Source organism: Sturnus vulgaris, chromosome 17, assembly GCF_052056855.1.
Source record: "Sturnus vulgaris isolate bStuVul1 chromosome 17, bStuVul1.hap1, whole genome shotgun sequence".
NCBI classification, from domain to species: Eukaryota; Metazoa; Chordata; class Aves; order Passeriformes; family Sturnidae; genus Sturnus; species Sturnus vulgaris.
The window spans coordinates 783704-803902 of record NC_142259.1 but is presented as its reverse complement, the minus strand read 5'-3'; the positions used below and the strand labels follow the sequence as shown (position 1 = coordinate 803902).

Sequence of the window (20199 nt, the reverse complement as noted above, 5' to 3'; positions counted from 1 at the left end):
TGCTCTGGACATTTTCTGAGTGGGTTTTGATTATCTCCGAGGACCGATTCCCAGAACCCTTCTCTACGATCCTTTCCTGGCTGCACCTTTGTCACAAATCTCAGGTTTTTTTTACTCACAGCATTTTGTGTCTGTTGCCTTATGTGTTTTCATTATCCATTTCTGAGAAGAGTCTAGCTCCATCTGCTCTGTCGCTTCCTTTAGGCTGTGAGGGATGCAGTAAGATCTCCCTCTTGACCTCTCTCCTCTGGGCTGAATATGTATGTGTCTTTCACCCCTCTTGCTGTAGCACCCACTACAGACTTGACTATCTCAGCCACTAAACACTATTTCGTTGATACCTTTCTTGTATTGGGGATCCAAAACTGGGCACTGTATCCAGATGCGGTCTTACTTGGAACTGAGCAGAGAACACTCATATCCCTTGTCTGCTTTTGCCAGTACAGACCAGGATGTGGTAAGATTATTTTGTTGCAAGGGCTCAGTGCCAAAGTGGGACAGGAGCTCATTCTGAGGAGAACAGAGGCACAAGGTCAAACAGGGAGATGAACTGAGGCTGTTGCAGATCTAAGACAAACTTGAAACCTTTAAAGCATTTATAATTTTAAAGTATTATAATTTTATAATTTTAATTGCCATTTCCAGGAATTAGAGAGGAAGATGAGCTTGGACATGTGAGGAGAGCAGGGTGGGGCATGATAAAGGGGTGAAAATAATTCACCATATGAACTCACTAAACAGCCCATATCAAAAACGAGGCAAGACCTGGGACTTCTGCCTCTTAGTCTCTAACTCCTGAGCTAGTCCTTTCTTATGCAGAATTTCAGGTTCTCCTGAAAGATTCTGCTAGATCATTACAGCAGCTGGAACCTGCTCATGACAGTTGGGAGTGTGGAAGAGACAACCAAATGTTGTGTGGGGCTGACCTCAGGGTTTTACCATGTGGTCTCCCCTGTGCCTGCAGGCTCCATCGAGCTGAAGCTGCATGACATGGTGCGGGCAGCCAAGAGCTCTGAGCACTGCACCATCAAAATGGCCAAGGAGAATGCAACGCCTCGATTCTCCATCTTCCGAAACAAGCGCATGAGGGGCTGGTGGCCCTTCATCAAACTCAGAGATCAAGAAGATGACAAGAGAGAGGAAAGGGAGTACAAGAAGAAAAAGAAAAAGAAGTGGAGCAGCTCAGTCAAACCAGAGGACATGGAATTCACAGACCCCAGTGGGAACAAGTACCTCCTGACGGTAAGGTGGGGTGCTGGCACTGGTGAGCACAGTGTTTTGCCTCTGCCTTGATATGGCAGCCTGCTTTACAGGCACACAACCTACAAAGGCAGCAGTAGCCCAGCTTTTGCAGGATCCTGAAGACTTCTTCCATCTAATGCCAATCCCGCACTTTGTGTACCCTGTAGAACCAACTGCCATGGCATGCAGGGATGTCTGACTTCATGTATTTCTCTGAGCTTCCCATAGAGCAGTGCTCCATGAGGGCAGCTGTCTTTGTTTAGGAATTTAGTGCTCCCACTGAAACACACCAGACCATGTTCTCCTTGCTCAGTCCTACTTTAAAGCAAGAGGCATATATCTCCCCATCAGCCAGTCAGGACAGCAGCAGAAGCCTGGGTCTCTGCCTGCCCAAGATAAGCAGTTGACAACTGACCAGGGACAGACTCGCTCCTGATACCCCTACTACTGGACCACTGTGTGTCCCCAAGGGTGAAATTTGCTCAGTGCCACTGTGGGAGGGTGCAGACAAATCAGGTAGTAGAGTAGTTCATTAAAATACAGTTCCTTGTCTGCAAAACAGTTAGTTTCTTACCAGGCCACAGTTTCCACTGGCTGTGAGGTAAAACTGCAGCCAATGGAGAAAAAAGCTCTGAGCCATCTGTAAGTGGAATTGGGAGAAAAATACCCAATTATGGCAGGATGTGTGGTCAGCAGGCTGGTCTGTGAAGCAACACATTCAACTGTGGCTCAGACATATTGTCCCTCCAGGGTAAGGTGGAAGCGGAGTTCCAGCTGCTGACTGTGGAGGAGGCTGACAAAAGTCCTGTTGGCTTGGGCCGAAGAGGGCCTGAATCCCTGGAAAAGCCCAAGTGAGTATCTATATTACCACCTTTAGGATGCACAGACAGTGCTGCGTTCTCAGCAGCTGTTTGTATGGAAACCAAGAGTATTGGCTTGTTAGGAGGCCCTGGGCAGTGAGGTCTGCAGGACCAGGATTGCCAGGGCTTCCCAGAGCTCAAGTGGGTCCTGTGGAGGTAGTTCTTGAGGCTGCAGCACCTGGCCTGATCTCAGGAAGATACTCAAGGCAGCTGTGCCATAACATTGTTTGGTCAGGTCTGTCTGCGTGAAGGGATCCCTTGTGTATGAGGGTGAAGGACAGTTTCACCCTGGGGACACTGGGGCACTGTTCCAAGAATCCTGTCCTGTTGTCTCTAGCATTTCCACAGGCAGTGAGTTAACTGCAGCCCCTGGGCTGATCCTACCTGGAAGCAGCAGGAAGAGCTGGTGATTCATGATGGTAGCAGGACACCAAAGCAGAAGGGCCAACGTGGTGCTCTGTGGATCGAGCCTGTCCTTATCTATTCTTCTCTTCCTGTTCTAGTCGGCCCAAAACAACTTTCAACTGGTTTGTGAATCCCATTAAGACCTTTGTGTTTTTTATCTGGAAGCGGTACAAGAGATACATAATTATGCTGATTGTTGTCACTGCCCTGACAATCTTCTTGGTTCTTTTGGTCTACACCATGCCTGGATACATCAGCGAGAAGATCATAAATGGATAAATGCTCTCCAGCAGAGGACTACTTAGAGACAGGGGTGATTGTGGCAGGAATCAAGATATGATCAGAAAGTTTAATGAAACTCTGCAGGTGCAGAGACAGCCTAGAGAGACGGGGACCTGCAGAAGTGAGCTTTGTTTACATCATGAATAAAAGCTCCTTGGCTATTCTCTCTGATACTTATGTTTTTTAGCTGCTTTCTGGAGGTGGGAGACAACCTGTTTCTTTGTGGGGTACAGGCGGATCCTGGTTCAGCAGTCCTCACTACTACCCTTTTGCCTTTCCTCCTGAGTAGTACAGCAACAAGGATGACACTGGGACAACATGGGGTCATGAGTGTGCATCTGTACTTGGTGTTGGGCTGATGCAAACTAAATAACACTTGTCAGCATGGTTTCTGGTGCACCAGGGTTCCTGTCATCTGCACAGACAACCCCTGACATCATCTGATCCCAGTGGAGGTGTTTCTACCAGGGTTTTGAGAGGACAGACTCCTTGTGAGAGGTGCAGGTGATGCTCAGTGGGACAACAGTTTTCCCAAAGGATTTAACTGACTGTGCAGTTTCATAGCAAAGGTGCCTACCTCATGACCTTTGAATGGGGCAGGAATAGAGTATCTTTTGGGGAAAAAATTTCTGGGCAGAGCCTGGCAGCTAGATGTGAAGCAGGTGAGGACTCTGGCTGGACATGAAGTCAGAAGTCACTGTGGGGCAGACATGATGTTCCCCCAGTGAGTCTAGGGTTCAGCCATGGGATGGGGACCTCAGAATGGCAAAAAGAGAGGCCTCTCTCTCTCTAGGGGACCTTTGGGCTGCAAGGTGGGGGTAAAATACGCTGCAAAAGGCTCAGGTCATGCAGCGCCTGCTTGGGGCTACAGCCAAGCCCTGGACTGTGACAGTGCTGCATCACTCCCAGTTTTTACACAGGGCCTATTGGGTGGGATGTTGCCTTCATAAATAGTGCCTGGTCCTCCCCAGCAGTGCCCAGTGCACCCCAGCAGCCACTGGTCCATTCAAACAAACTCAATGCACTCCAGCATACCCAGTGCACACCTCCAGAGAGCCCTCTTGGCTCTTTCAGCCATGCTCAAACACATTTCCCACCACCATCACGTGTTGAAACTCTGGTATTGGTCTCTGCCTCATAGCAGATGAAGCCGGTGGATTTTGGTGTCCTTCCTCTTGCTGGTTTATCTTTTCCTGAGGCCTGGAGCCAGCAGAGTGGTTCCCACGGCTCCCACAGGACCTGGCTGATGGTCTCCTGTTGATTGTCTGATCTCGGACCAAAATGAAGCCGAACAGTTCAGGAAAAGAACAAACCAAAAGCTGCCGAAGGATTCCTGCTGCTTTCTCTCCAGGCCAGGCAAAGGGAGAAAAAAAAATTGTTGTTTAAGCTAGCAAAAAAACCAAGCTACCTAAGCAACAAGTCCCCCAGGCTCTGCCTAGTGCACCAGAGGCCTCTCACAGCTCCCTCTGCTTGTGCGCTTGTGAGCAACATCAAGGTTGGCTGCAGATCCCAAGGGACCATTGCTGAGCATGTCATGTCTGTTTTGCCAGTTAGACCCTGAGCACATTCCATCAGCTGGACAGTTCCATGGGCTGTGGCAGGGTCAAGCTAACCTGGGGTAGGGGATGATCAAGGAGCTTAGGTAAATCTTTAGTCTATATCAACCTGACAGTAAAAATAGCTGCCCTGTTGTAACTCAAAATGTTACTGTATGACATATCTTTCTGTGCTCAAAAATTCTTACTGCCTCTTTAAGACCTTGCAGATGGAACGTTTGGTGAGGCAGGGTTCTACTGCTGGCGCTTTTGAAATCGATGCTTTCAGGAACTTGCTTCCCTTTGGCCATGTGGTATTTGTTTCACTGGCCATTTGGTCCTTGCTTAAGCAGAGTGTTGGGGCTTGGGCTGTTTTTTCTTGTTGCCTGTGAAATTTTTCCCACTGACTTGCTAAAGAAGCACTGATGTCTGAGTACATGAGATGGGGGAGGGGGAACCTCCCTGACTTTTTTGGGAGTTTCTCTAGGGGAGGTGGGGGACGGGGACACCACGAGATTAGAAGCAGCTAAAAGGAGGGGGGGGGGCAGTTGCTCTCTCTCGCTCTTGGTTTCGGAGGAGGAAGGTCACTGCTACCCCTGCCATAGCCCAGCCAGGAGCTGCCTCTTCTTCTGCTGTTGGACCCCGCACCCCTGCCCTGCCAGGACACCCTGCCATTTCAGTTCGCTGTTTCCAAGCGTCCTGCTGAGCACGGGCCGACCCTGCCCCAGGGTTCCTGAGCAAAGCCTCTCTCCTCCATCCCCTCCCGTCCGGGCCCCGCCGCCAGCACCGCGCGCTGCCCGAGCCCGCGCCACAGCGCCCCCTGCAGGCGCGCCCGGATCATCGCCCCTGCCCGCCGGGAGCCGCCAGCGCTCCCTGCCGGCTGTGCCGGGAACTGCACCAAGGGAAAGTGCCCGCGGCCGAGAGCTGGGACTGGGCTCCTGTTCTGTTCGCTGTTAATGCCAGAGCTGGGCTTGTTCTGTTTGCCTTGCTGTACACACTAGTCAAGAACTGTTATTCCTACCCCCGTATCTTTGCCTGAGACCCCCTTAATTTCAAAATTATACTAATTCAGAAGAAGGAAGTTTACAGTCTCCATTTCAAAAGAAGACCTTGTTTTCCCTAGCAGACACCTGTCTTTCAAACTGAGACACAGAAGTTTCCTCTTTTATTTTTTGTTTTCTTGGGGTTCTCTTTTCATTTCTTTTCCTTGTCGTGCAGACACTTCAGTTAGCCGTTTCCTTTCCACAGGTGGCTGCCTCTGACTCCCTGTGAGCAGCGCTGCTCCAGTGAGCCCCGCTCCAGGAGACAGAACTAGGGGAGCAGTCTCTCTGTTCCGTGTCAGCTTTGGGTTTGCAACTGTAGCCGCTTGTAAAGACTGAACTAGAAACTGTTTCGAATTGGAAAATTCTGCCTGCAAGAGAAACAGTGAGCGAGTTCCTGGCGTCGGACCACCCCATGGCAGTGCTGTTCAGGTCCTTCGCTCCCCACCACTGCCAGCCGCATAGCAGAGCGCAGCACCAGCACAGGCAGTGAACAGCAGGGGGAAGCAGCAGCTTGCCACATGAGCTGGAGAGTTTTGATCCACCTCTGGAGCTGCTATGTAGCTCCTGCCTTCCCAGGAGGGGCTGCTTCCATACTGTCTCTTTGCTCCTGGGGACATGCAGTCGGATGGAGGGTGCCATCTGGGAAGGGAAGGGTGTGATGCCATCTTCCCCTTCTCTGGTGGGCACCATTTTAGAAATGTGAACTTCCAGCTTTTCAGATCTCTGTTCCCGTGGTGTTCAGAATTTCAACAGTTTGGCATCTAGCAGTTAATTACTATTTTTTTTTTCTTATCTGTCACCTTTCTCTTTGTTAGTCAATTATTATTGCTGCAGAGCACCAGGACCACTAGGGTGGGAGCTGCATGGTGCCTACATGGGCTCAGGACACAGAGGCTCTGGAGCCTTTTCCTCATGGATGGGGAGGAGGGTTCACATTGTGCACTTGGTAGGTGAATGTACACCACTCTGGATGGGAAAGCTGGTGTTTGACCCATGGCTGGGTGATGATGCCTTGCTGCTTGTTCACAGGTCAGTTTGCAGACCCTCAAAGTGTTGCAGGCAGAGAGCAGTTTCTTGTACAGCACACACTGCCAGGCAGCCCTGTCTGGCCTGAAGTAACTGGTGGCAGTGGCAACAGCAGAACACAGAAATAATGTCATTGAATAGTTAGAAAAGGAAAAAAATATTGGGCTATTTCAGTTCCCTCACAGTGGGTGAGCATCTAAGAGGTGTCCCAGGAGGCTGGGCAGAGAGGGTAGGTGAGAAGGCATCCTGTGGCATTGCTGCCACTGTTCTTTGTGCCATATCACTGCAGGTGGCACATGGGATGCTGTTCCAGATGTACACAAAGGTGGTGCTGGTCCCGTGCCTGCTGCTGGTCCTGTGGCAGTGTTTCTGAGCCCTCACAGATGGTACTGGTCCTGTCTGTTAGGTTTCCTCCCTCCTTCACACCCCTCCTGCCTGCCCACTGCACCAGCCCTACCAACAGCTCTGCATTGTTCAACAAGGCAGCCACAGGGCCTCTGCTGATGGATGCAGACCACGAGCTCTCCTCAGATGTGCTTCAGTGGTGGCTGGTAAGCGAGGCAATGGGCAGGAGCTTGTGGGTCTTCCCAGGTATGATGGAGATAAATGGATGCAAAGATCTCAGCTCAGCCCTTCCTCCACCTTGTACCCTGCCCCTTGGGCTGTTTTGCACCCTTTGCCTAATATCTCATCTGTTTTTTCTGTCCTTTCCCAGGTCTCTGCTAGGAAAAATGGGGCTCTGTCTCCCTTTGGTTTACTAGTGGAAGTCCTGATGCTGCATGTCACTATGACTGCTCCTCTAGACCCTGCATGGTCCCTCAAGTGGTGCCCACCTCCAGGCTATAATTCTGCAGTTCTTCAATGTCCTCTGGGCCCTGACAGCTGAAGTGTGGATCCCATCTCGCTGCAGGACTTGTGAGGTGGTGGGAAACTCGGAGTGGCTGAAAAGGTCCAGCCATGGGCTGCTAATCGATGCTCATGACTGGGTGCTGAGGTGGGTGACCTAAAGGGACTTGGTCTCTCCCTGTCTTCCCAGAACCCTGGCATGCTCATAGTTGAAATCTGCCAACTCAAACCCTGTGATGGGGAGGTGGCTGGCTTATCTTTGTGTCACTCATGTCCAATCTTTGCTGCTGGCTAGGGTGACCTGCTGTCCCTGCCTGGTGGGACCAAGAGCCTGGGACCAGCAGACCATGTACTTTGTTTTGGGACACACCATCCTGCTATCCTTTAGGATGAACAGAGCAAAGGTCACTGGCTTTGAGCTGGATGTTGGCATGAGAACAACCCATCACTTCATGTACCCAGAGAGTGCAGTGAAGCTCAGGCCCAATGTCCACTTGGTCCATGTCCCCTTCTAACCTCTGGACCTGCAGTGGATGACCAGTGCCTGCTCCACCAGAGAACTTACACGGTATGTCAGCTTTGGGGGATGGTGTTTCTTGTGCTGGAAACCCTGTGGATGGTGCAGTGTGGTCTGGGGGTTCTGGTGCCTCACTGGAGACCTGGCATTAGTCCTGATGGCTCAAAGGGTACTAGGCATTCCTCTGCCCTGCACTTCGAGGTAGTTGGGCATTGACCTGTCAATCTGCAGTAACATACCCCTATGAGTGGGATGGTAGCTGTCCCCACAGCAGGGGGGGCTTGACGTGTTCCTTCCTACAGCCAGCCCAAGGGGCAGGGGATGCCACTGGGCTGGGTGCTGGCAGACAACAGATACCCTCTGCAAAGAAATGCACCCCCTCAGCAGCGAGCGTACTACATAATCACTGCTTGCCTCTGCTTTTGCAGCACATGAGAGTTAAACAGTTCATCAAAGCTGATAGGAACAAGGTAATGGCTCTGTGGACTCCAGCTCCACAGGTGCAGGCAGAAGTCTGCTGGGCAGAGAGCCATCGGCTGCACTGTGCTGGGCTGGCTGTTCTGTCCCAGCATGGAGAGCACCTGATCACTCCACTCCCCACTTAGGTGCTGATCCTGAGTCCAGCTCTCCTCAAGTACATCCATGACAACTGGACATAGCATCATGGGCGGTACCCCTACACTGGCTTCACAGACCTGCTCTTTGCCTTGAACACCTGCCAGCAGGTGAGCACAGCCAGTAGTACCAGATGCTGCCAGTGTACCTCCCCTGCACTGCTAGTCCATACGCTTGCAGGATTCCCCAGTGTCCGCACAGCATAGGCTCTTGCTGGCATGTGCACAGGTCTGCATGATTGGCTTCAGAGCAGACAGTGAAGGGAACTGGCACCACTACTGGGAAAAAACCTGTTCGTCTAGAGCCTTTCGCAGGACAAGAGTCCATGACACTCATGTTGAATTCAGCCTCATCAAGAGATGGGCACATGAAGGCAGGATTGTATCCTACAAGTGATGCATTTCCAAGAAACTGGAGCCAGGCTGTTTGGCCAGGAAGGGGCCAAAGGGCACTGCATTTCACAGGGTTTCAGTACTGCTTGTGCTGGTCCTATCAGCTGGGTACTGTAGGTGCCCTTCTCCCATGGCAGCAGCGATGTTGCATTTAGCTGGACATGGGGTGGGCACAGTTCTGCCCATCCTGGTTGGGAGGGACAAAGGGGAGATGTTGGGGCTGGAGGTGGGCATAGAGTGTGTGGATCTGCAGGGCTGTGAAGCCAGTAGTGAACAGTGGCTGCTCAAACGTGGCTGTCCGCATGACAGAGATGGTATTTCCACCCACAGATGGCTTTTGGGGGAGGTTTGTAGTTGCCCTTAGGAAAGGAAGATGCCCCCCTCACTAGCTCAGTCTTTTACTAAGACTTTTATTCTTACAGCCTTTAACTAAGGGAATATTTTTTAAATGCATCAAGGAAGACTAAGAAGGGAAAAATCAAACATGGTGACAGATGACAACAGAATCAAATAAATCTGAAATGATCTTATGTTGAATACACATGTGAACCACAATTTCCTTTGCTTTTTGACCCCTTACAACTCTGAAAAGAGCACCCCTGCGGAACATGACCCCCCTGCAGAACAAGACTGCAGACCGTGGGGACTGAGCTCCCCAAAGGAAGTTTTTCTCCTCCAGAGCAGGGCTAGCTGGATGTCTTTTATCACTTTCAATCACTAACACCCTTGATTCAGACTCAGCTTTATCACGGTTCTTAGTTACTTGGGCGTTCAGTTCAGTCTATTAAAATCACCAGAACTCCTGTACTCATATCCTTCCAACTGACAGCAGAAGCCTGTATTACTTAACTATTAGCTTCATTAATTTTCTGCCTCTCCAGGTAGAATCTCCATTTCTGTCTGATTTCTTCTCTCCACTATTTCCAGTTTCCCATGATGAGTACAAGTATGGCACTTTCACCTTCCCTTCACCTTTCTTTAGGTGCTCAGGTGTGCTCTGGGCAAGGATCTCCAATGCTTTTCCAGTTTACAAGCAATTGGCTTTCCTGTGAAGGACAAGCCAGTCCTTGATAGGTAACAGTGGTAACTGTTTTACTGTGGGTTAAACTCTTGCTGCATTACTTCCATTCATCTTCTCTCTCCTGACTATTTTTATAAGTTTAGTTACAAAGCTCAGTGCACTGACGAGCAGTTGAAGCTGTTCAGGTCACTTTTTGCTCCTGATGAAACATACCAATACTATGTTCCCTTCTTCATGTTGTAGTAGTACTATGTGATCCTGACCCACTGGATTAATTAAATATACTTGTAAAAAATACATTTAAAACAAATCTGATTTTCAACATTCTTGCTTGAAGATAATAATTCTGCTTACCCACACCACAAATTGCTTCTCTCCCCAGCTGAAAAAACAGAAAAAACTGAAGCAGTTTTTAGACTCCCTGGTTTATAGGTAAGTTCAACTAATTACAAGAACCAACCACCTAGCAAAACCAACTTCAAAATAAATTACAGAACAGCTTTCTCTCTGCAGTATCTGATCATGTGCCTGTCCAATTGCTTGGACCAAGGTTAGAGTCGTACCAAAGCAAATTCAGATCTGAGATTTAAGAGTAATCAATCTGGTTTATATCAAATAAGACAAGAATTCACAATTTTCTTTCCTCACTGTTTTCAAATTTCTCCCAATATAGCTTCACATACCAAGCACTTTACTCATTTGTGTAGATGATTTAACAGAAAAAAGCCCATCATCATCATAATATCTATGTACTTTGCCACAATGCAACATGCCTTTTAATTCTAATTTCCAATTCAATATCAGGATTAGTTCAAATAATTTAATTATTTCTCCATATGCCTTACCAGCACAACAGAGGATGGACTTTATTTGAAAATATACACCAATGGGAAATGAAAAAAAAGTCCAATTAAAAAATCAATTAAAATTCCAGACCCCCCTTTCTTTTTTTTTTTTTTTTTTGCTGAAACATCAACCTGCATCTTTCATAAGAAGAACAGCTGGAAACTCCCCCAGCACAGAAAGCACATCCCAAATGCTCAAGCTCCCCATGCAGCCCAGGATGGTTGTATGGCAATAGATGGGATTCAGCACATTTTCACGGAGGTCTGATATACAGCATCAGCACACCCGAAACATTGTAAAGAGAAATTTAAAACCCCTGATGGTGTTGGTAGAAAGCTTATTTGATGGTAACTTCAATCCATTACAGGTCTCTTGACAATAAAGTACATTATTCCTAGAGGCAAACAGAATGCAGTATCTCCAGCATCTCTGATGGAAAGGGGAACAGAACTGGAGGAACATGGACTGACACAAATGGAGTTTGACCCTAGGGTCTGCAGAGCAAGATACCATAGCTGATCTTTATAGCAGCAAGGTTCAAGTTGTTCCATCCACAAACTAAGGCCAAAGAATGAGGGCACAGTAATATATGAGTGGTTAGGGGCATCTGGAAATTCCAAACCTGTTCTCCTGTGCACTCTCAGAAGATCACTTGTGTTTCAAAGAGCCTGTTTAATTCTTCTTGGAGGCTGGAGGGGTGGGGTTATTTGTTTGTTTTTGGTTTTGTTTGTTTGTTTGTCTTTAAATGGGCCGATGCCATTGCTTATTTATGTTGTCTTCCCAAGATCAATTTTCTTCTGGATGGCACGTGCTGAGTGATAGATCAAGGAGTCAATGAAACCTGCAACTAAAAGGAAAAAAACCAAAAGGATGAAGTCAGACATGCCTCAAACAGAGAACAACTCCCAGGGAAAGAAAACACAAACCCTGCTGTCAGAGGAAAGGAATCCTCTGGAAAGGAATCCCAGGTCCACCAGACAGAAAAACGTTCTGCTGCTGCTGCTGCTGCTCAGAACAGTAAAGTCCTCAACTCCTCAGGTCAGACAAGACTCAGCCTGCAGGACAGAAGTGATCATACTTCTCCAGAAAAGATCCTTGTTTCAGAAGTAAGCGACAGGCTGAGCCATGTGTGTTTACTGATGACTGAGAAGAGTCTGGAGAGGAAACTGATGTGGAGAGCTTTATGCCATATTGTTGCCTTGACTCAGTTTGCAAAAAAGGGCATGTTTCCTATTTCTTGCTCATTTCACAGCAACCTTAAAAGTACCATATGCTGCCCTTGATGGACGCCCTGTATTGGACACAGCAATGTACACCCACCAGACACAAAGCAATATAAACCACTGCCTTTAATTCTTTCTGCAGTATTTTCCCCAAAAACCTCTCCAGCTGTGAAGAAGCCTATTAGGTCAGTGCTTGTTTGTGACCACAGAAAAACTCAGAATCGGTCTACTGTATCACAAACCTGAGATAACCAAGATTTTCATAGGACAGGAACCTTGAGCTCCTGCCAGGGAGTGAACACAAAGGTTGCTAGGGAGCCTTTTTTTAATAATTCAATTTTATAAAGCTTCATATTCTTTCTTTTATTCAAAACCTCAATTAAAGGAATAAGTAAATGATTACTTGTCTGTATACAAAGACATACATTTCAACATGATACAAAGCATTGCAGCTAAAACGGGAATTGAATCTTCTGTTTATTACTATATAATATGGAATTATTTGACTTAATATTTGGTCTTTGAATAATGCTTCAGATGACTCTTGTGTGGTTGTTTTGCCTTGAAATTATCTCTACTTGTGGAATCAATTTGATACTGTTACATGAACACTGTTACAGAGGTGACTTTAGAATACCATAGAATAATCTAGGTTGGAAAAGACCTCTAAGGTCATAGTGTCCAATTGCCCCCAGCACTGCCAAGCCCACTGCTAAAACACATCTCTAAGTGTCACATCTACATGTCCTTTTAGATTCCTTCAGGGAGGCTGACTCTACCACTACCCTGGGCAGCCTGTGCCATGGCTGGACAACCCTTTCCACGATAATTTTTTCCCTTATATGCATTCTAAACCTCCCCTGGTGCAACTTGAGGCCATTTGCTTTCGTCCTGTCCCTGTCAGAAGAAGAGATTGACCCTCACCTGGCTCCAACCTCCTTTCATGTAGTTGAAGAGAGCAAGAAGGTCCCTCTTGAGCTTCTTTTCCTCCAGGCTGAGCACCCCCACCTGCTCCTCATCAGACCTACGTGCCAGCTCCTTCCCCAGCTCCATTTCCTTCTCTGGACTTGCTGCAGCACCTCAATGTCTTGCTCATCATGAAGGGTTCAGAACTGAACCCAGTATTCAAGGTGCATCACCCATGAGCAGTCAGGGACATTCACCCCCTGATCCTGTTGGCCACACTTGAACTGCTGGTACAAGGAATTGGTCTTATTGGCCACCAGTTGATTTGATCTCTAGAATACAGAGTCTGAATGTGGTGTATGGTAGCAAACATGAATTGGCTGCCAAACTCAGTCAGTGCTAAAGGGCATTTGAATTTGTCATGAAAGTACTTTTTTAATGACTTTTCAAATCAGAGAGATGCACAGGATAAAATTTATTGCAGACAGAAATTTTATTTAACAATATCAGGTCAATTGAGCACTGTGGCACCTCAGATGATGGGAAAACCTTGCAGATAAAGGTATGATGTTTTAGGTATGTGATACAGATGTTATGTGACACAGAAACTAGGTTCTCAGGTCCCTGACCACATCTTCAGACTGGCCCTTAACACCCACATCTCTGACTAGAGCACCCTGGATTACTACCTGCAAAGCATGGCTGGACCAAGGTTGCTCCCATGCACAGAGTTAAGGAGATACTGATTAGCTATTCCAGATGCCAGCACTGAGGGTGAAGTGGAGGGACTCACTCAGGATATATATTATGCCCATAGCAACCTGGGTTCACAGATTTTACTGGCTTTGGCTCCACATGAAAACAACTATCTGCTTACAGACCCAAGGTAGCCAAATATGCAAGTACAGACACTTTCATATGGTCAGTGAAGAACAGCTTTGTTTGAAAAGATGTTTGATGTCCTGTAGAGCATCAAAATGAGATATTATGACAGGCCTACAGGTCTAATGAAATGAGATGCTGTAATAGGACTTCATCATCTACAGGATCTTGTAAGCCTCCAGTGCAAACTAGTCTGATGCTCTGCAGAACATGCTGTATCGCTTCCCCAAGGCTGAACTCATCTCCCTTCATCAAACAGGGATTCATTACTAGGCATGCAGACTTTAGAAAGAGTAAGATAGTAAATGTTTACACTTTAGAAAGCAAAATGATTGAAAGGTGCAATACCTGTAAATATGCCTCCAACAATGGCACAAACTCCAGTGAGAAAGTGAGTAAAGGACCTAGAATTTGAACAACCAGCATGAGCTCAGATACCATATCAGGTACGTAACAATTAACTAATGATTATAATAATGTTCATCATATCACATAAGTATGCATTGCCTAAATATTCATAGCTGACAATTCTCAAATTAAAGAATTAATTAACTCCTATTGGCTACAGAATGGAGTTTGCCACTGCTACTTTTAGTCACCAGCACTAAGAGGAAGTACTGAATTTATAAACTTAAAAGATGGACTTTTAATCCCTAAGACATTATTCATTCCTACCCAGTGAAAATGCACTGCAGAGTACAATAACTAAATCCCTAAGCACACGTTACTACATTTTAAGATATAGACATTTTCTGTCACCCATTATGAACCCCAAAGACTGGACAGCTACAACCCCTTCCCTTCCTCTGCAGTTGCATGCTAGCCATTAACCCAGAGAGAAGAAGAGGTTCCACACAGACTGCAATATGTAGAAAAGCTCTAGGAAATGCATAGTAAGGAACCATTTGGATTGTGTGGGTGCTGCTGGTAAAATGAGTAAGCTCTATAAGTCCAGTCTTCCCATTAGAAGTCTGAATCAAGAACCATTATATCACACTTCTGCTCCTTACACCATTTTCCTTTTCCATCTTGACACTGGCTTACAATGCTTCACATAGTAACAGAAAAAACCCAATCCCTAACCAGGGTTCACACACAGAGAAAGGGCATCAGTGAGCACCTCTTCCCCTCTACTGGCTGGGAAGGGGCTGGGATGAATTTCAGGCATTTGCACTGTCATGTCTAAGTGAGTATGAAGTTTAAAGCTGTTCAAAATGACAAAATCAGTGAAGGATGAACAAAATAGAAGGAAATGTCTCTTACCTGTGCTTCTCTGTCAGCTTCACCATCATGGGTGAAAGCTCATACAGCACAAAGACACCAGGCAGACCCTGGTCTCCCAGTAGCCCGTTTGCTATTTTCTCATGTCGTGTAACTGAGAACTGGTTAGTTCTTACCACCTACCAGGAAACAAACATAGCAAACATTGGTTTGCTAACAGGGAATAGGAAAGGCTACTAAAACATGAGTTCAGTGAACCACATCAGTGTAGCCCTGCCCATGGGGGCAGCCTGACAGTAGTTAGAAAGAGTCACGAAGAACTCTATTGGGATCAGGTATTTGCTATGAGGTCTGTTTTTACTACAGGCTACCAGTTAAAGCTGCAGCTAGCCCATAGTATGAGGGATGCATCACACCCAGGCTGGACTATTTCATCTCTGCTGGCACAAAATGGCACAAGCTGTCCCTCTCAACCCTGAGTCTATGGCATCCTCTACCAAAATGCATTCCTGCTAAGCATGCTTCAGGAGACAGCACTGATGGCAGAAAGCCATAAATAATCAAGAGTAAGAAAAAGGAAAACAATACATAGAGACAGGAGAGTGGAGAAAGAGACAGCCTATCTTCACATAAATGAAGATCACCCTCAGCATTCTTCTGTGCCTTGCCATTCTTCTACATGTTGTTCATACTAGTCCCATTCTTAGAGCAATTAAACTGGGTTTCTATAAAATTAAATTATGTTCTATCATCCCTACTAAGTTATCTGACAGAAATTACAATCCAAGCTGAGAAAGATACTATCCTGGTTTCTTTACCAAATTCCACACTTAGGGGTCCCAAGTACTGAATGTACAATGAAGCCCCTGGTATACATGTGGCAACACATCTGGATCCACAGTTACTGTCAGCATCAAGAATATGAAGAGAAAGTGAAGGCTTTTGCTTGTTGAAGTAACAGGAAAAAAGGTACTTACTTCACCATCTACTTTCCTATACACAGTGGGGACCACTTTGACAAAATATTGAAACATCATGGAAGCTATAAGCAAAGACAAGGAGAGACACAATTAATATCCAGCAATAAGCTGGAAGCTTTTCACTGACAGGTCAGGTAGACACAAACTGGTTTTGTTCAACTTGTCAGGGAACATCTTTCTGCACAACAGCTGCTGGAAGTTTTCATGGACAGTAAAGTTAATGTCTGAAATGTGTTTTCATTTTGCCAAAGTGAATCTCATTTCTGCTTCAACCAAAACCAAAACTCATGGCATTTTGGCCTTGACTAAACGGAAAACCTTCTACAAACTTGCTATAGCTTTACCAATAAAACTTCTTGCAAATTTTGATTCTAGTCCAGGAAAATTTCTTATTTTTAACAACAAAGCCTTAAGAAAACATACTCTGGTCTAAATGAGTATCTCATATCAACTTCAATTAACATTGCAGTTTATTTCTGTAGAAGGATGGCATTTATTGTATCAGAAGATGAAAAGGAAGATCTGAACCAATGAAGAAAAAAATAGAAGGATCCCTTCTGTTTCCTCAGACCAGCCTGTTCCTTCAGTTCTCTTAAGGGTAACACAATTCAAGAAAAAACTGCTTTCTATTAAATTTCCTTGAGAAGATTATTAATCCATTTCTATAGCAGAAGCAATTCTTGCAAATGGTATCTTTAGTTGCAATAAACATAAATTTGACGTGCAAGCTACTGCTCCTATTTCTTTACCGGAACGTGTCTTCAGAACAAATTCTTCAAGAATTTACCAACTTGTTCTCTGAGGCTCAAGATGCAAAGTTTGTGCTCATGCAGAAATTTACCAGTCAGCTACAGGTCTTTCCTCTCAGATGGTTTGTTACTCCACAGAATAACTACAGCATCATAATTTCATTGAACATTATGACGCCTTTTAATTTTTCTGTACTTTTTTTTAAAAAGCCATCCTCTGATTTGGGTACTGGGATCCAAATCAATGGTAGAAAACTTATAAGAACAGATTCAGGTAGGACTAACAATCCTATCACCACTTCAAAGCAAACTACTACTTTCTCCAAGCTTTATTACATCCAGTTCCAATTACCTTCAAAGACAAACCTCTCAGACTTCAGCAGACCTAAAAAATATAACACTGCAGTGGCATGTAAAGGACCTTTCATAGAAATGCAGGGTTGTGGAAATAAACTCATGCACAGTGGCAGCATGAGGAAAAACAGCCTTTCATTCTCAAGCCAACAAATCCGGAGCTATCTAGAAAAGATCAGCAATATTTCAACTTCATTGCAGCTTTTCAAGCTTACTGTTTGGTATGTCAAGGTCAGGCAGACAGCACAGCTCTCCAGCAACTACCAATTAGGCTTTTTTTCTCTACCCTACATCTTCTGGCTCTCTCTCACTGCACGTAGTAGTCAGATATAGTTCTCCTTGAACTAAATCTGAGGTAGGCCTTTGATAATGACATGCTGTACCTGCTGTTGTGCATCCATGAACACTGAACAGAGGTATCTTTCAGAAAGATCACAGAATCCAAACATGTTGGCAGAATTCTTCCAGGTGAATGGAGACAGCTGCTCCAGAAAGAGCACAAGATGGAGGAGTCACATTTCACATAACACTGTCAGGGTTTTTGTTAAAACTGGGAACTTTGCTCCTGTTCTCTTCTAACACTTATTAATACAGACACCTAAAAAGAGGCTTCTTCCAGCTGGCTTTTACCTTGCTGTGCAGTGATGGCTGTCCCATCCAGGGGGTTCACAATGCCTGGATAATCCCTTCCAAATGAGAGATGTTTGATATAGTGCGTCATATTGATCTGAAATGGAAATGCTAATAACTCAAAGAGCTACAAAGCACACGAGGGTCAAGGTAAGGGGTCTGAAGTTCATTATTTGTATATTTTTCTGAGCATGGCTCTAGAATAGAGACAGGTGCTTCCTTTCTCTGTGCATCCTAACAGTAAACTCCAAAATATTTGCTCTTATTTTTTATTCACAGGAGACTTCAAGACAAGGAATTTCTCCTTCTCCTGCTGGAAATCCTCAGACTGTGGTGCCCTTTCTTCCCATCTACAGAGCAGACTCTCCCACCCACTTCTCTCCCTGCCATTGAAGCACATACTATCAGCTGCCTTGGAGGAATAGGTATGAGCATCATCTGCTTTCCTCCCAGCACAAGGTAAACTCCAACAGATCCAGAAGCAGTTGTGACAATATCAACCTTAAGAAACTGTGAAGCACAGATTAAGGAGAAAGGCAGGCTCAGGAAGAGAGGCACAGGCTTGCCAAGCAGCATGCAAATGTTACAGAATGTATTTCAGTACCCTCTGTGAAAGCAGGGCCCAGGTTCTGCTTAGACTCATAAAGTCAAATCTGCAGCAATCTAGGATCTCAATGTGGCAATAAGAGGGAAATCCAGAACAAAAATAGACTAAGAGAACACTGCCTTAGGAAAACTTACATTATCAAGTCCGAAGCTCTGAAGGTCGTGAACTGTAACAGAAAAATAGTTAACAATATAGCTTATATTGTCATAACAATAATATCTGTCTACCATGTTCTAGCAATAAAGGAGCTCCTTTCATTTCCATCACAATCTAAAATGGCAAGAAAATTGCCTGGGTTTCTCTCTTGCTTGCATAGTAGGGTGTGTGACAGATAAAACTGCTGTAATACCCCTCCTGACACAGAGCCATTGCTAGAATGAAGGAAAGTGAATTTAATTTGAGGTTACCTCAGATTAGGTATTCAGTCCTCACCTGCATGTATTCTTCATCTAGGGCAAAAACAAGATCCCAGAGGCCAGAAAGGAAAGCTTTGTTGTTAGCAACACATAACTCATCTCACTGCTGTAAAACACATGGGCATGATAACAACTGAGCAGAGCACATGCTTTAATATAACATGCAAGTGCCCTTAAAAACCATCATCATCCTAGTAACTCTCAGCACTCTGCATATCAGCCTTGCTACTGCTGCCCAAAGAACATACTAGGAAAGGAAAAGTCTTTGCAGAGATGCCTGAGCAGGGTATTTACAAACCACTGATTGGGCCGCAGTGACTGTCACCAGTGCTGGGATCTAGGGAATTTGGCCTGCCCCATATCTGCCCTTCCCACATACAGCAGTGTGACAATGCTGGCAGCACCACACACTCCTAGAAGGGATCTGGCAGAGATATGGGCAGTGGGAGGCAATGGATGTCTTTTAGTTTGCTACTTAAATGACGTTATGCAATACCAGAAGCATCAGTCTCAGGATGAAAATACAAATTGCAACTCATTTTAGTATTACTCCTTAGAGGTTTATCCAAAGTCACACAGACATCTCAAAGAAGCCAGAGGCTGTGGCTATTTTAACAGGTAAATTCATATGCTCAGAATGGCAGACCTCACCTTTCACTTTAGCAAAGTAAAACACAGTTCAATAATCGTGGGCTATTACTTTAGGAGCTAATGGAGTCAGATCACCAAGTGTTGCTACATCATTAACAAAGATTAGAAATGCTGCTCCCTTGAGAGCCTAGAACAAGACAAGCTACTGTGTTGATTTGGCACAGCCTGGTTGCTTGGTAGCAGGCTAGACCCTCAGAGGTGGCTTCTCTGAGAAGCTGCTAGGAGTTTCCACCATGTCTGACAGAGCCAATCTCTGATGGCTCTGAAAATGGATATGCTGCTGGCCCAATTAGACAGGATGGTAACGCCTCTGGATGACATATTTAAGAAGAAAAATCAAAAGAGCACACGTGCAGTTTTTTCCAGGGGTGGCAGGGTGTAGAAATACAGCTGCAGAGCAGGGCTCAGAGCACTGCTCAACTCATGACTAAAGTGGATGTATTAGGTTTGGTAGGCCACAAGTCCTGGCAAGCTGAGACAGAACCCTGAACGGAGAAGCAAAAAAGTGTGCTTGGTGTGCTTTGTTTAAGATTAATTATACAAGACCCTATGTGCCTGTGCTGGTCTGTGCAGAGGGTCTGTGTAGAACTCTGATTACGTAATGTTACTTAGAAACACCAATCATGTGGTTGTACTATTTTTAGCTATAGTTGAAAAGGTATATATATTGATGTGTGAAATCAATAAATTGGCTTCGTGCTTGCATCAAACGGGGGTCTTGGCTCTTTGTTATGCAAGTGGGAGTCCTGTCTCTGTTGATTGCCATCAGCTGCTGCTATCCCCACAGCTGCTGCCATGGCTTTGCCTGCCTGGCCTTGCCAGCCAGCCGTGCTGTGGGAAGAAGGGCAGCGGCAGTGGCAGCAGCTTCTCCTCCCAGCCCTGCATGCAGAGAGGTGTCAAACAGCACCGGCGCCGCGGCGGCCGCCACTGCCCACTTGGTGCTGGCAGGG

At 45.9% G+C, this 20199-nt stretch overlaps 2 protein-coding genes and 1 pseudogene across 3 annotated transcripts in view; 2 read left to right on the top strand and 1 right to left on the bottom strand.

The window, feature by feature from the left end:
• LOC106859187 (fer-1-like protein 4) overlaps positions 1–5705 on the top strand; it is a 37302-nt gene extending 31597 nt beyond the window's left edge. Inside the window, exons 40-42 of the mRNA XM_088174759.1 lie at positions 965–1242; positions 1993–2093; positions 5573–5705. Coding sequence (XP_088030885.1) covers positions 965–1242; positions 1993–2093; positions 5573–5639 — 446 coding nt within the window. The 3' untranslated portion in view covers positions 5640–5705. The remainder of the gene's footprint in view (positions 1–964; positions 1243–1992; positions 2094–5572) is intronic.
• A 989-nt stretch (positions 5706–6694) lies between these two features.
• Positions 6695–19959, top strand: LOC106859156 (CMP-N-acetylneuraminate-beta-galactosamide-alpha-2,3-sialyltransferase 2-like; annotated as a pseudogene). Its single transcript, XR_015807291.1, has 6 exons — positions 6695–6944; positions 7197–7387; positions 7535–7811; positions 8185–8226; positions 8362–8481; positions 8600–19959. The product of XR_015807291.1 is annotated as a CMP-N-acetylneuraminate-beta-galactosamide-alpha-2,3-sialyltransferase 2-like (transcript).
• The window catches only part of ERGIC3 (ERGIC and golgi 3), a 19548-nt gene continuing 9970 nt past the window's right edge, over positions 10622–20199 (bottom strand). Inside the window, exons 8-13 of the mRNA XM_014886262.2 lie at positions 18317–18348; positions 17576–17672; positions 15840–15904; positions 14905–15041; positions 13990–14045; positions 10622–11477 (exon numbers count right to left, since the gene is read on the bottom strand). Of these exons, the coding sequence (XP_014741748.1) occupies positions 11398–11477; positions 13990–14045; positions 14905–15041; positions 15840–15904; positions 17576–17672; positions 18317–18348 (467 nt within the window). The 3' untranslated portion in view covers positions 10622–11397. The remainder of the gene's footprint in view (positions 11478–13989; positions 14046–14904; positions 15042–15839; positions 15905–17575; positions 17673–18316; positions 18349–20199) is intronic.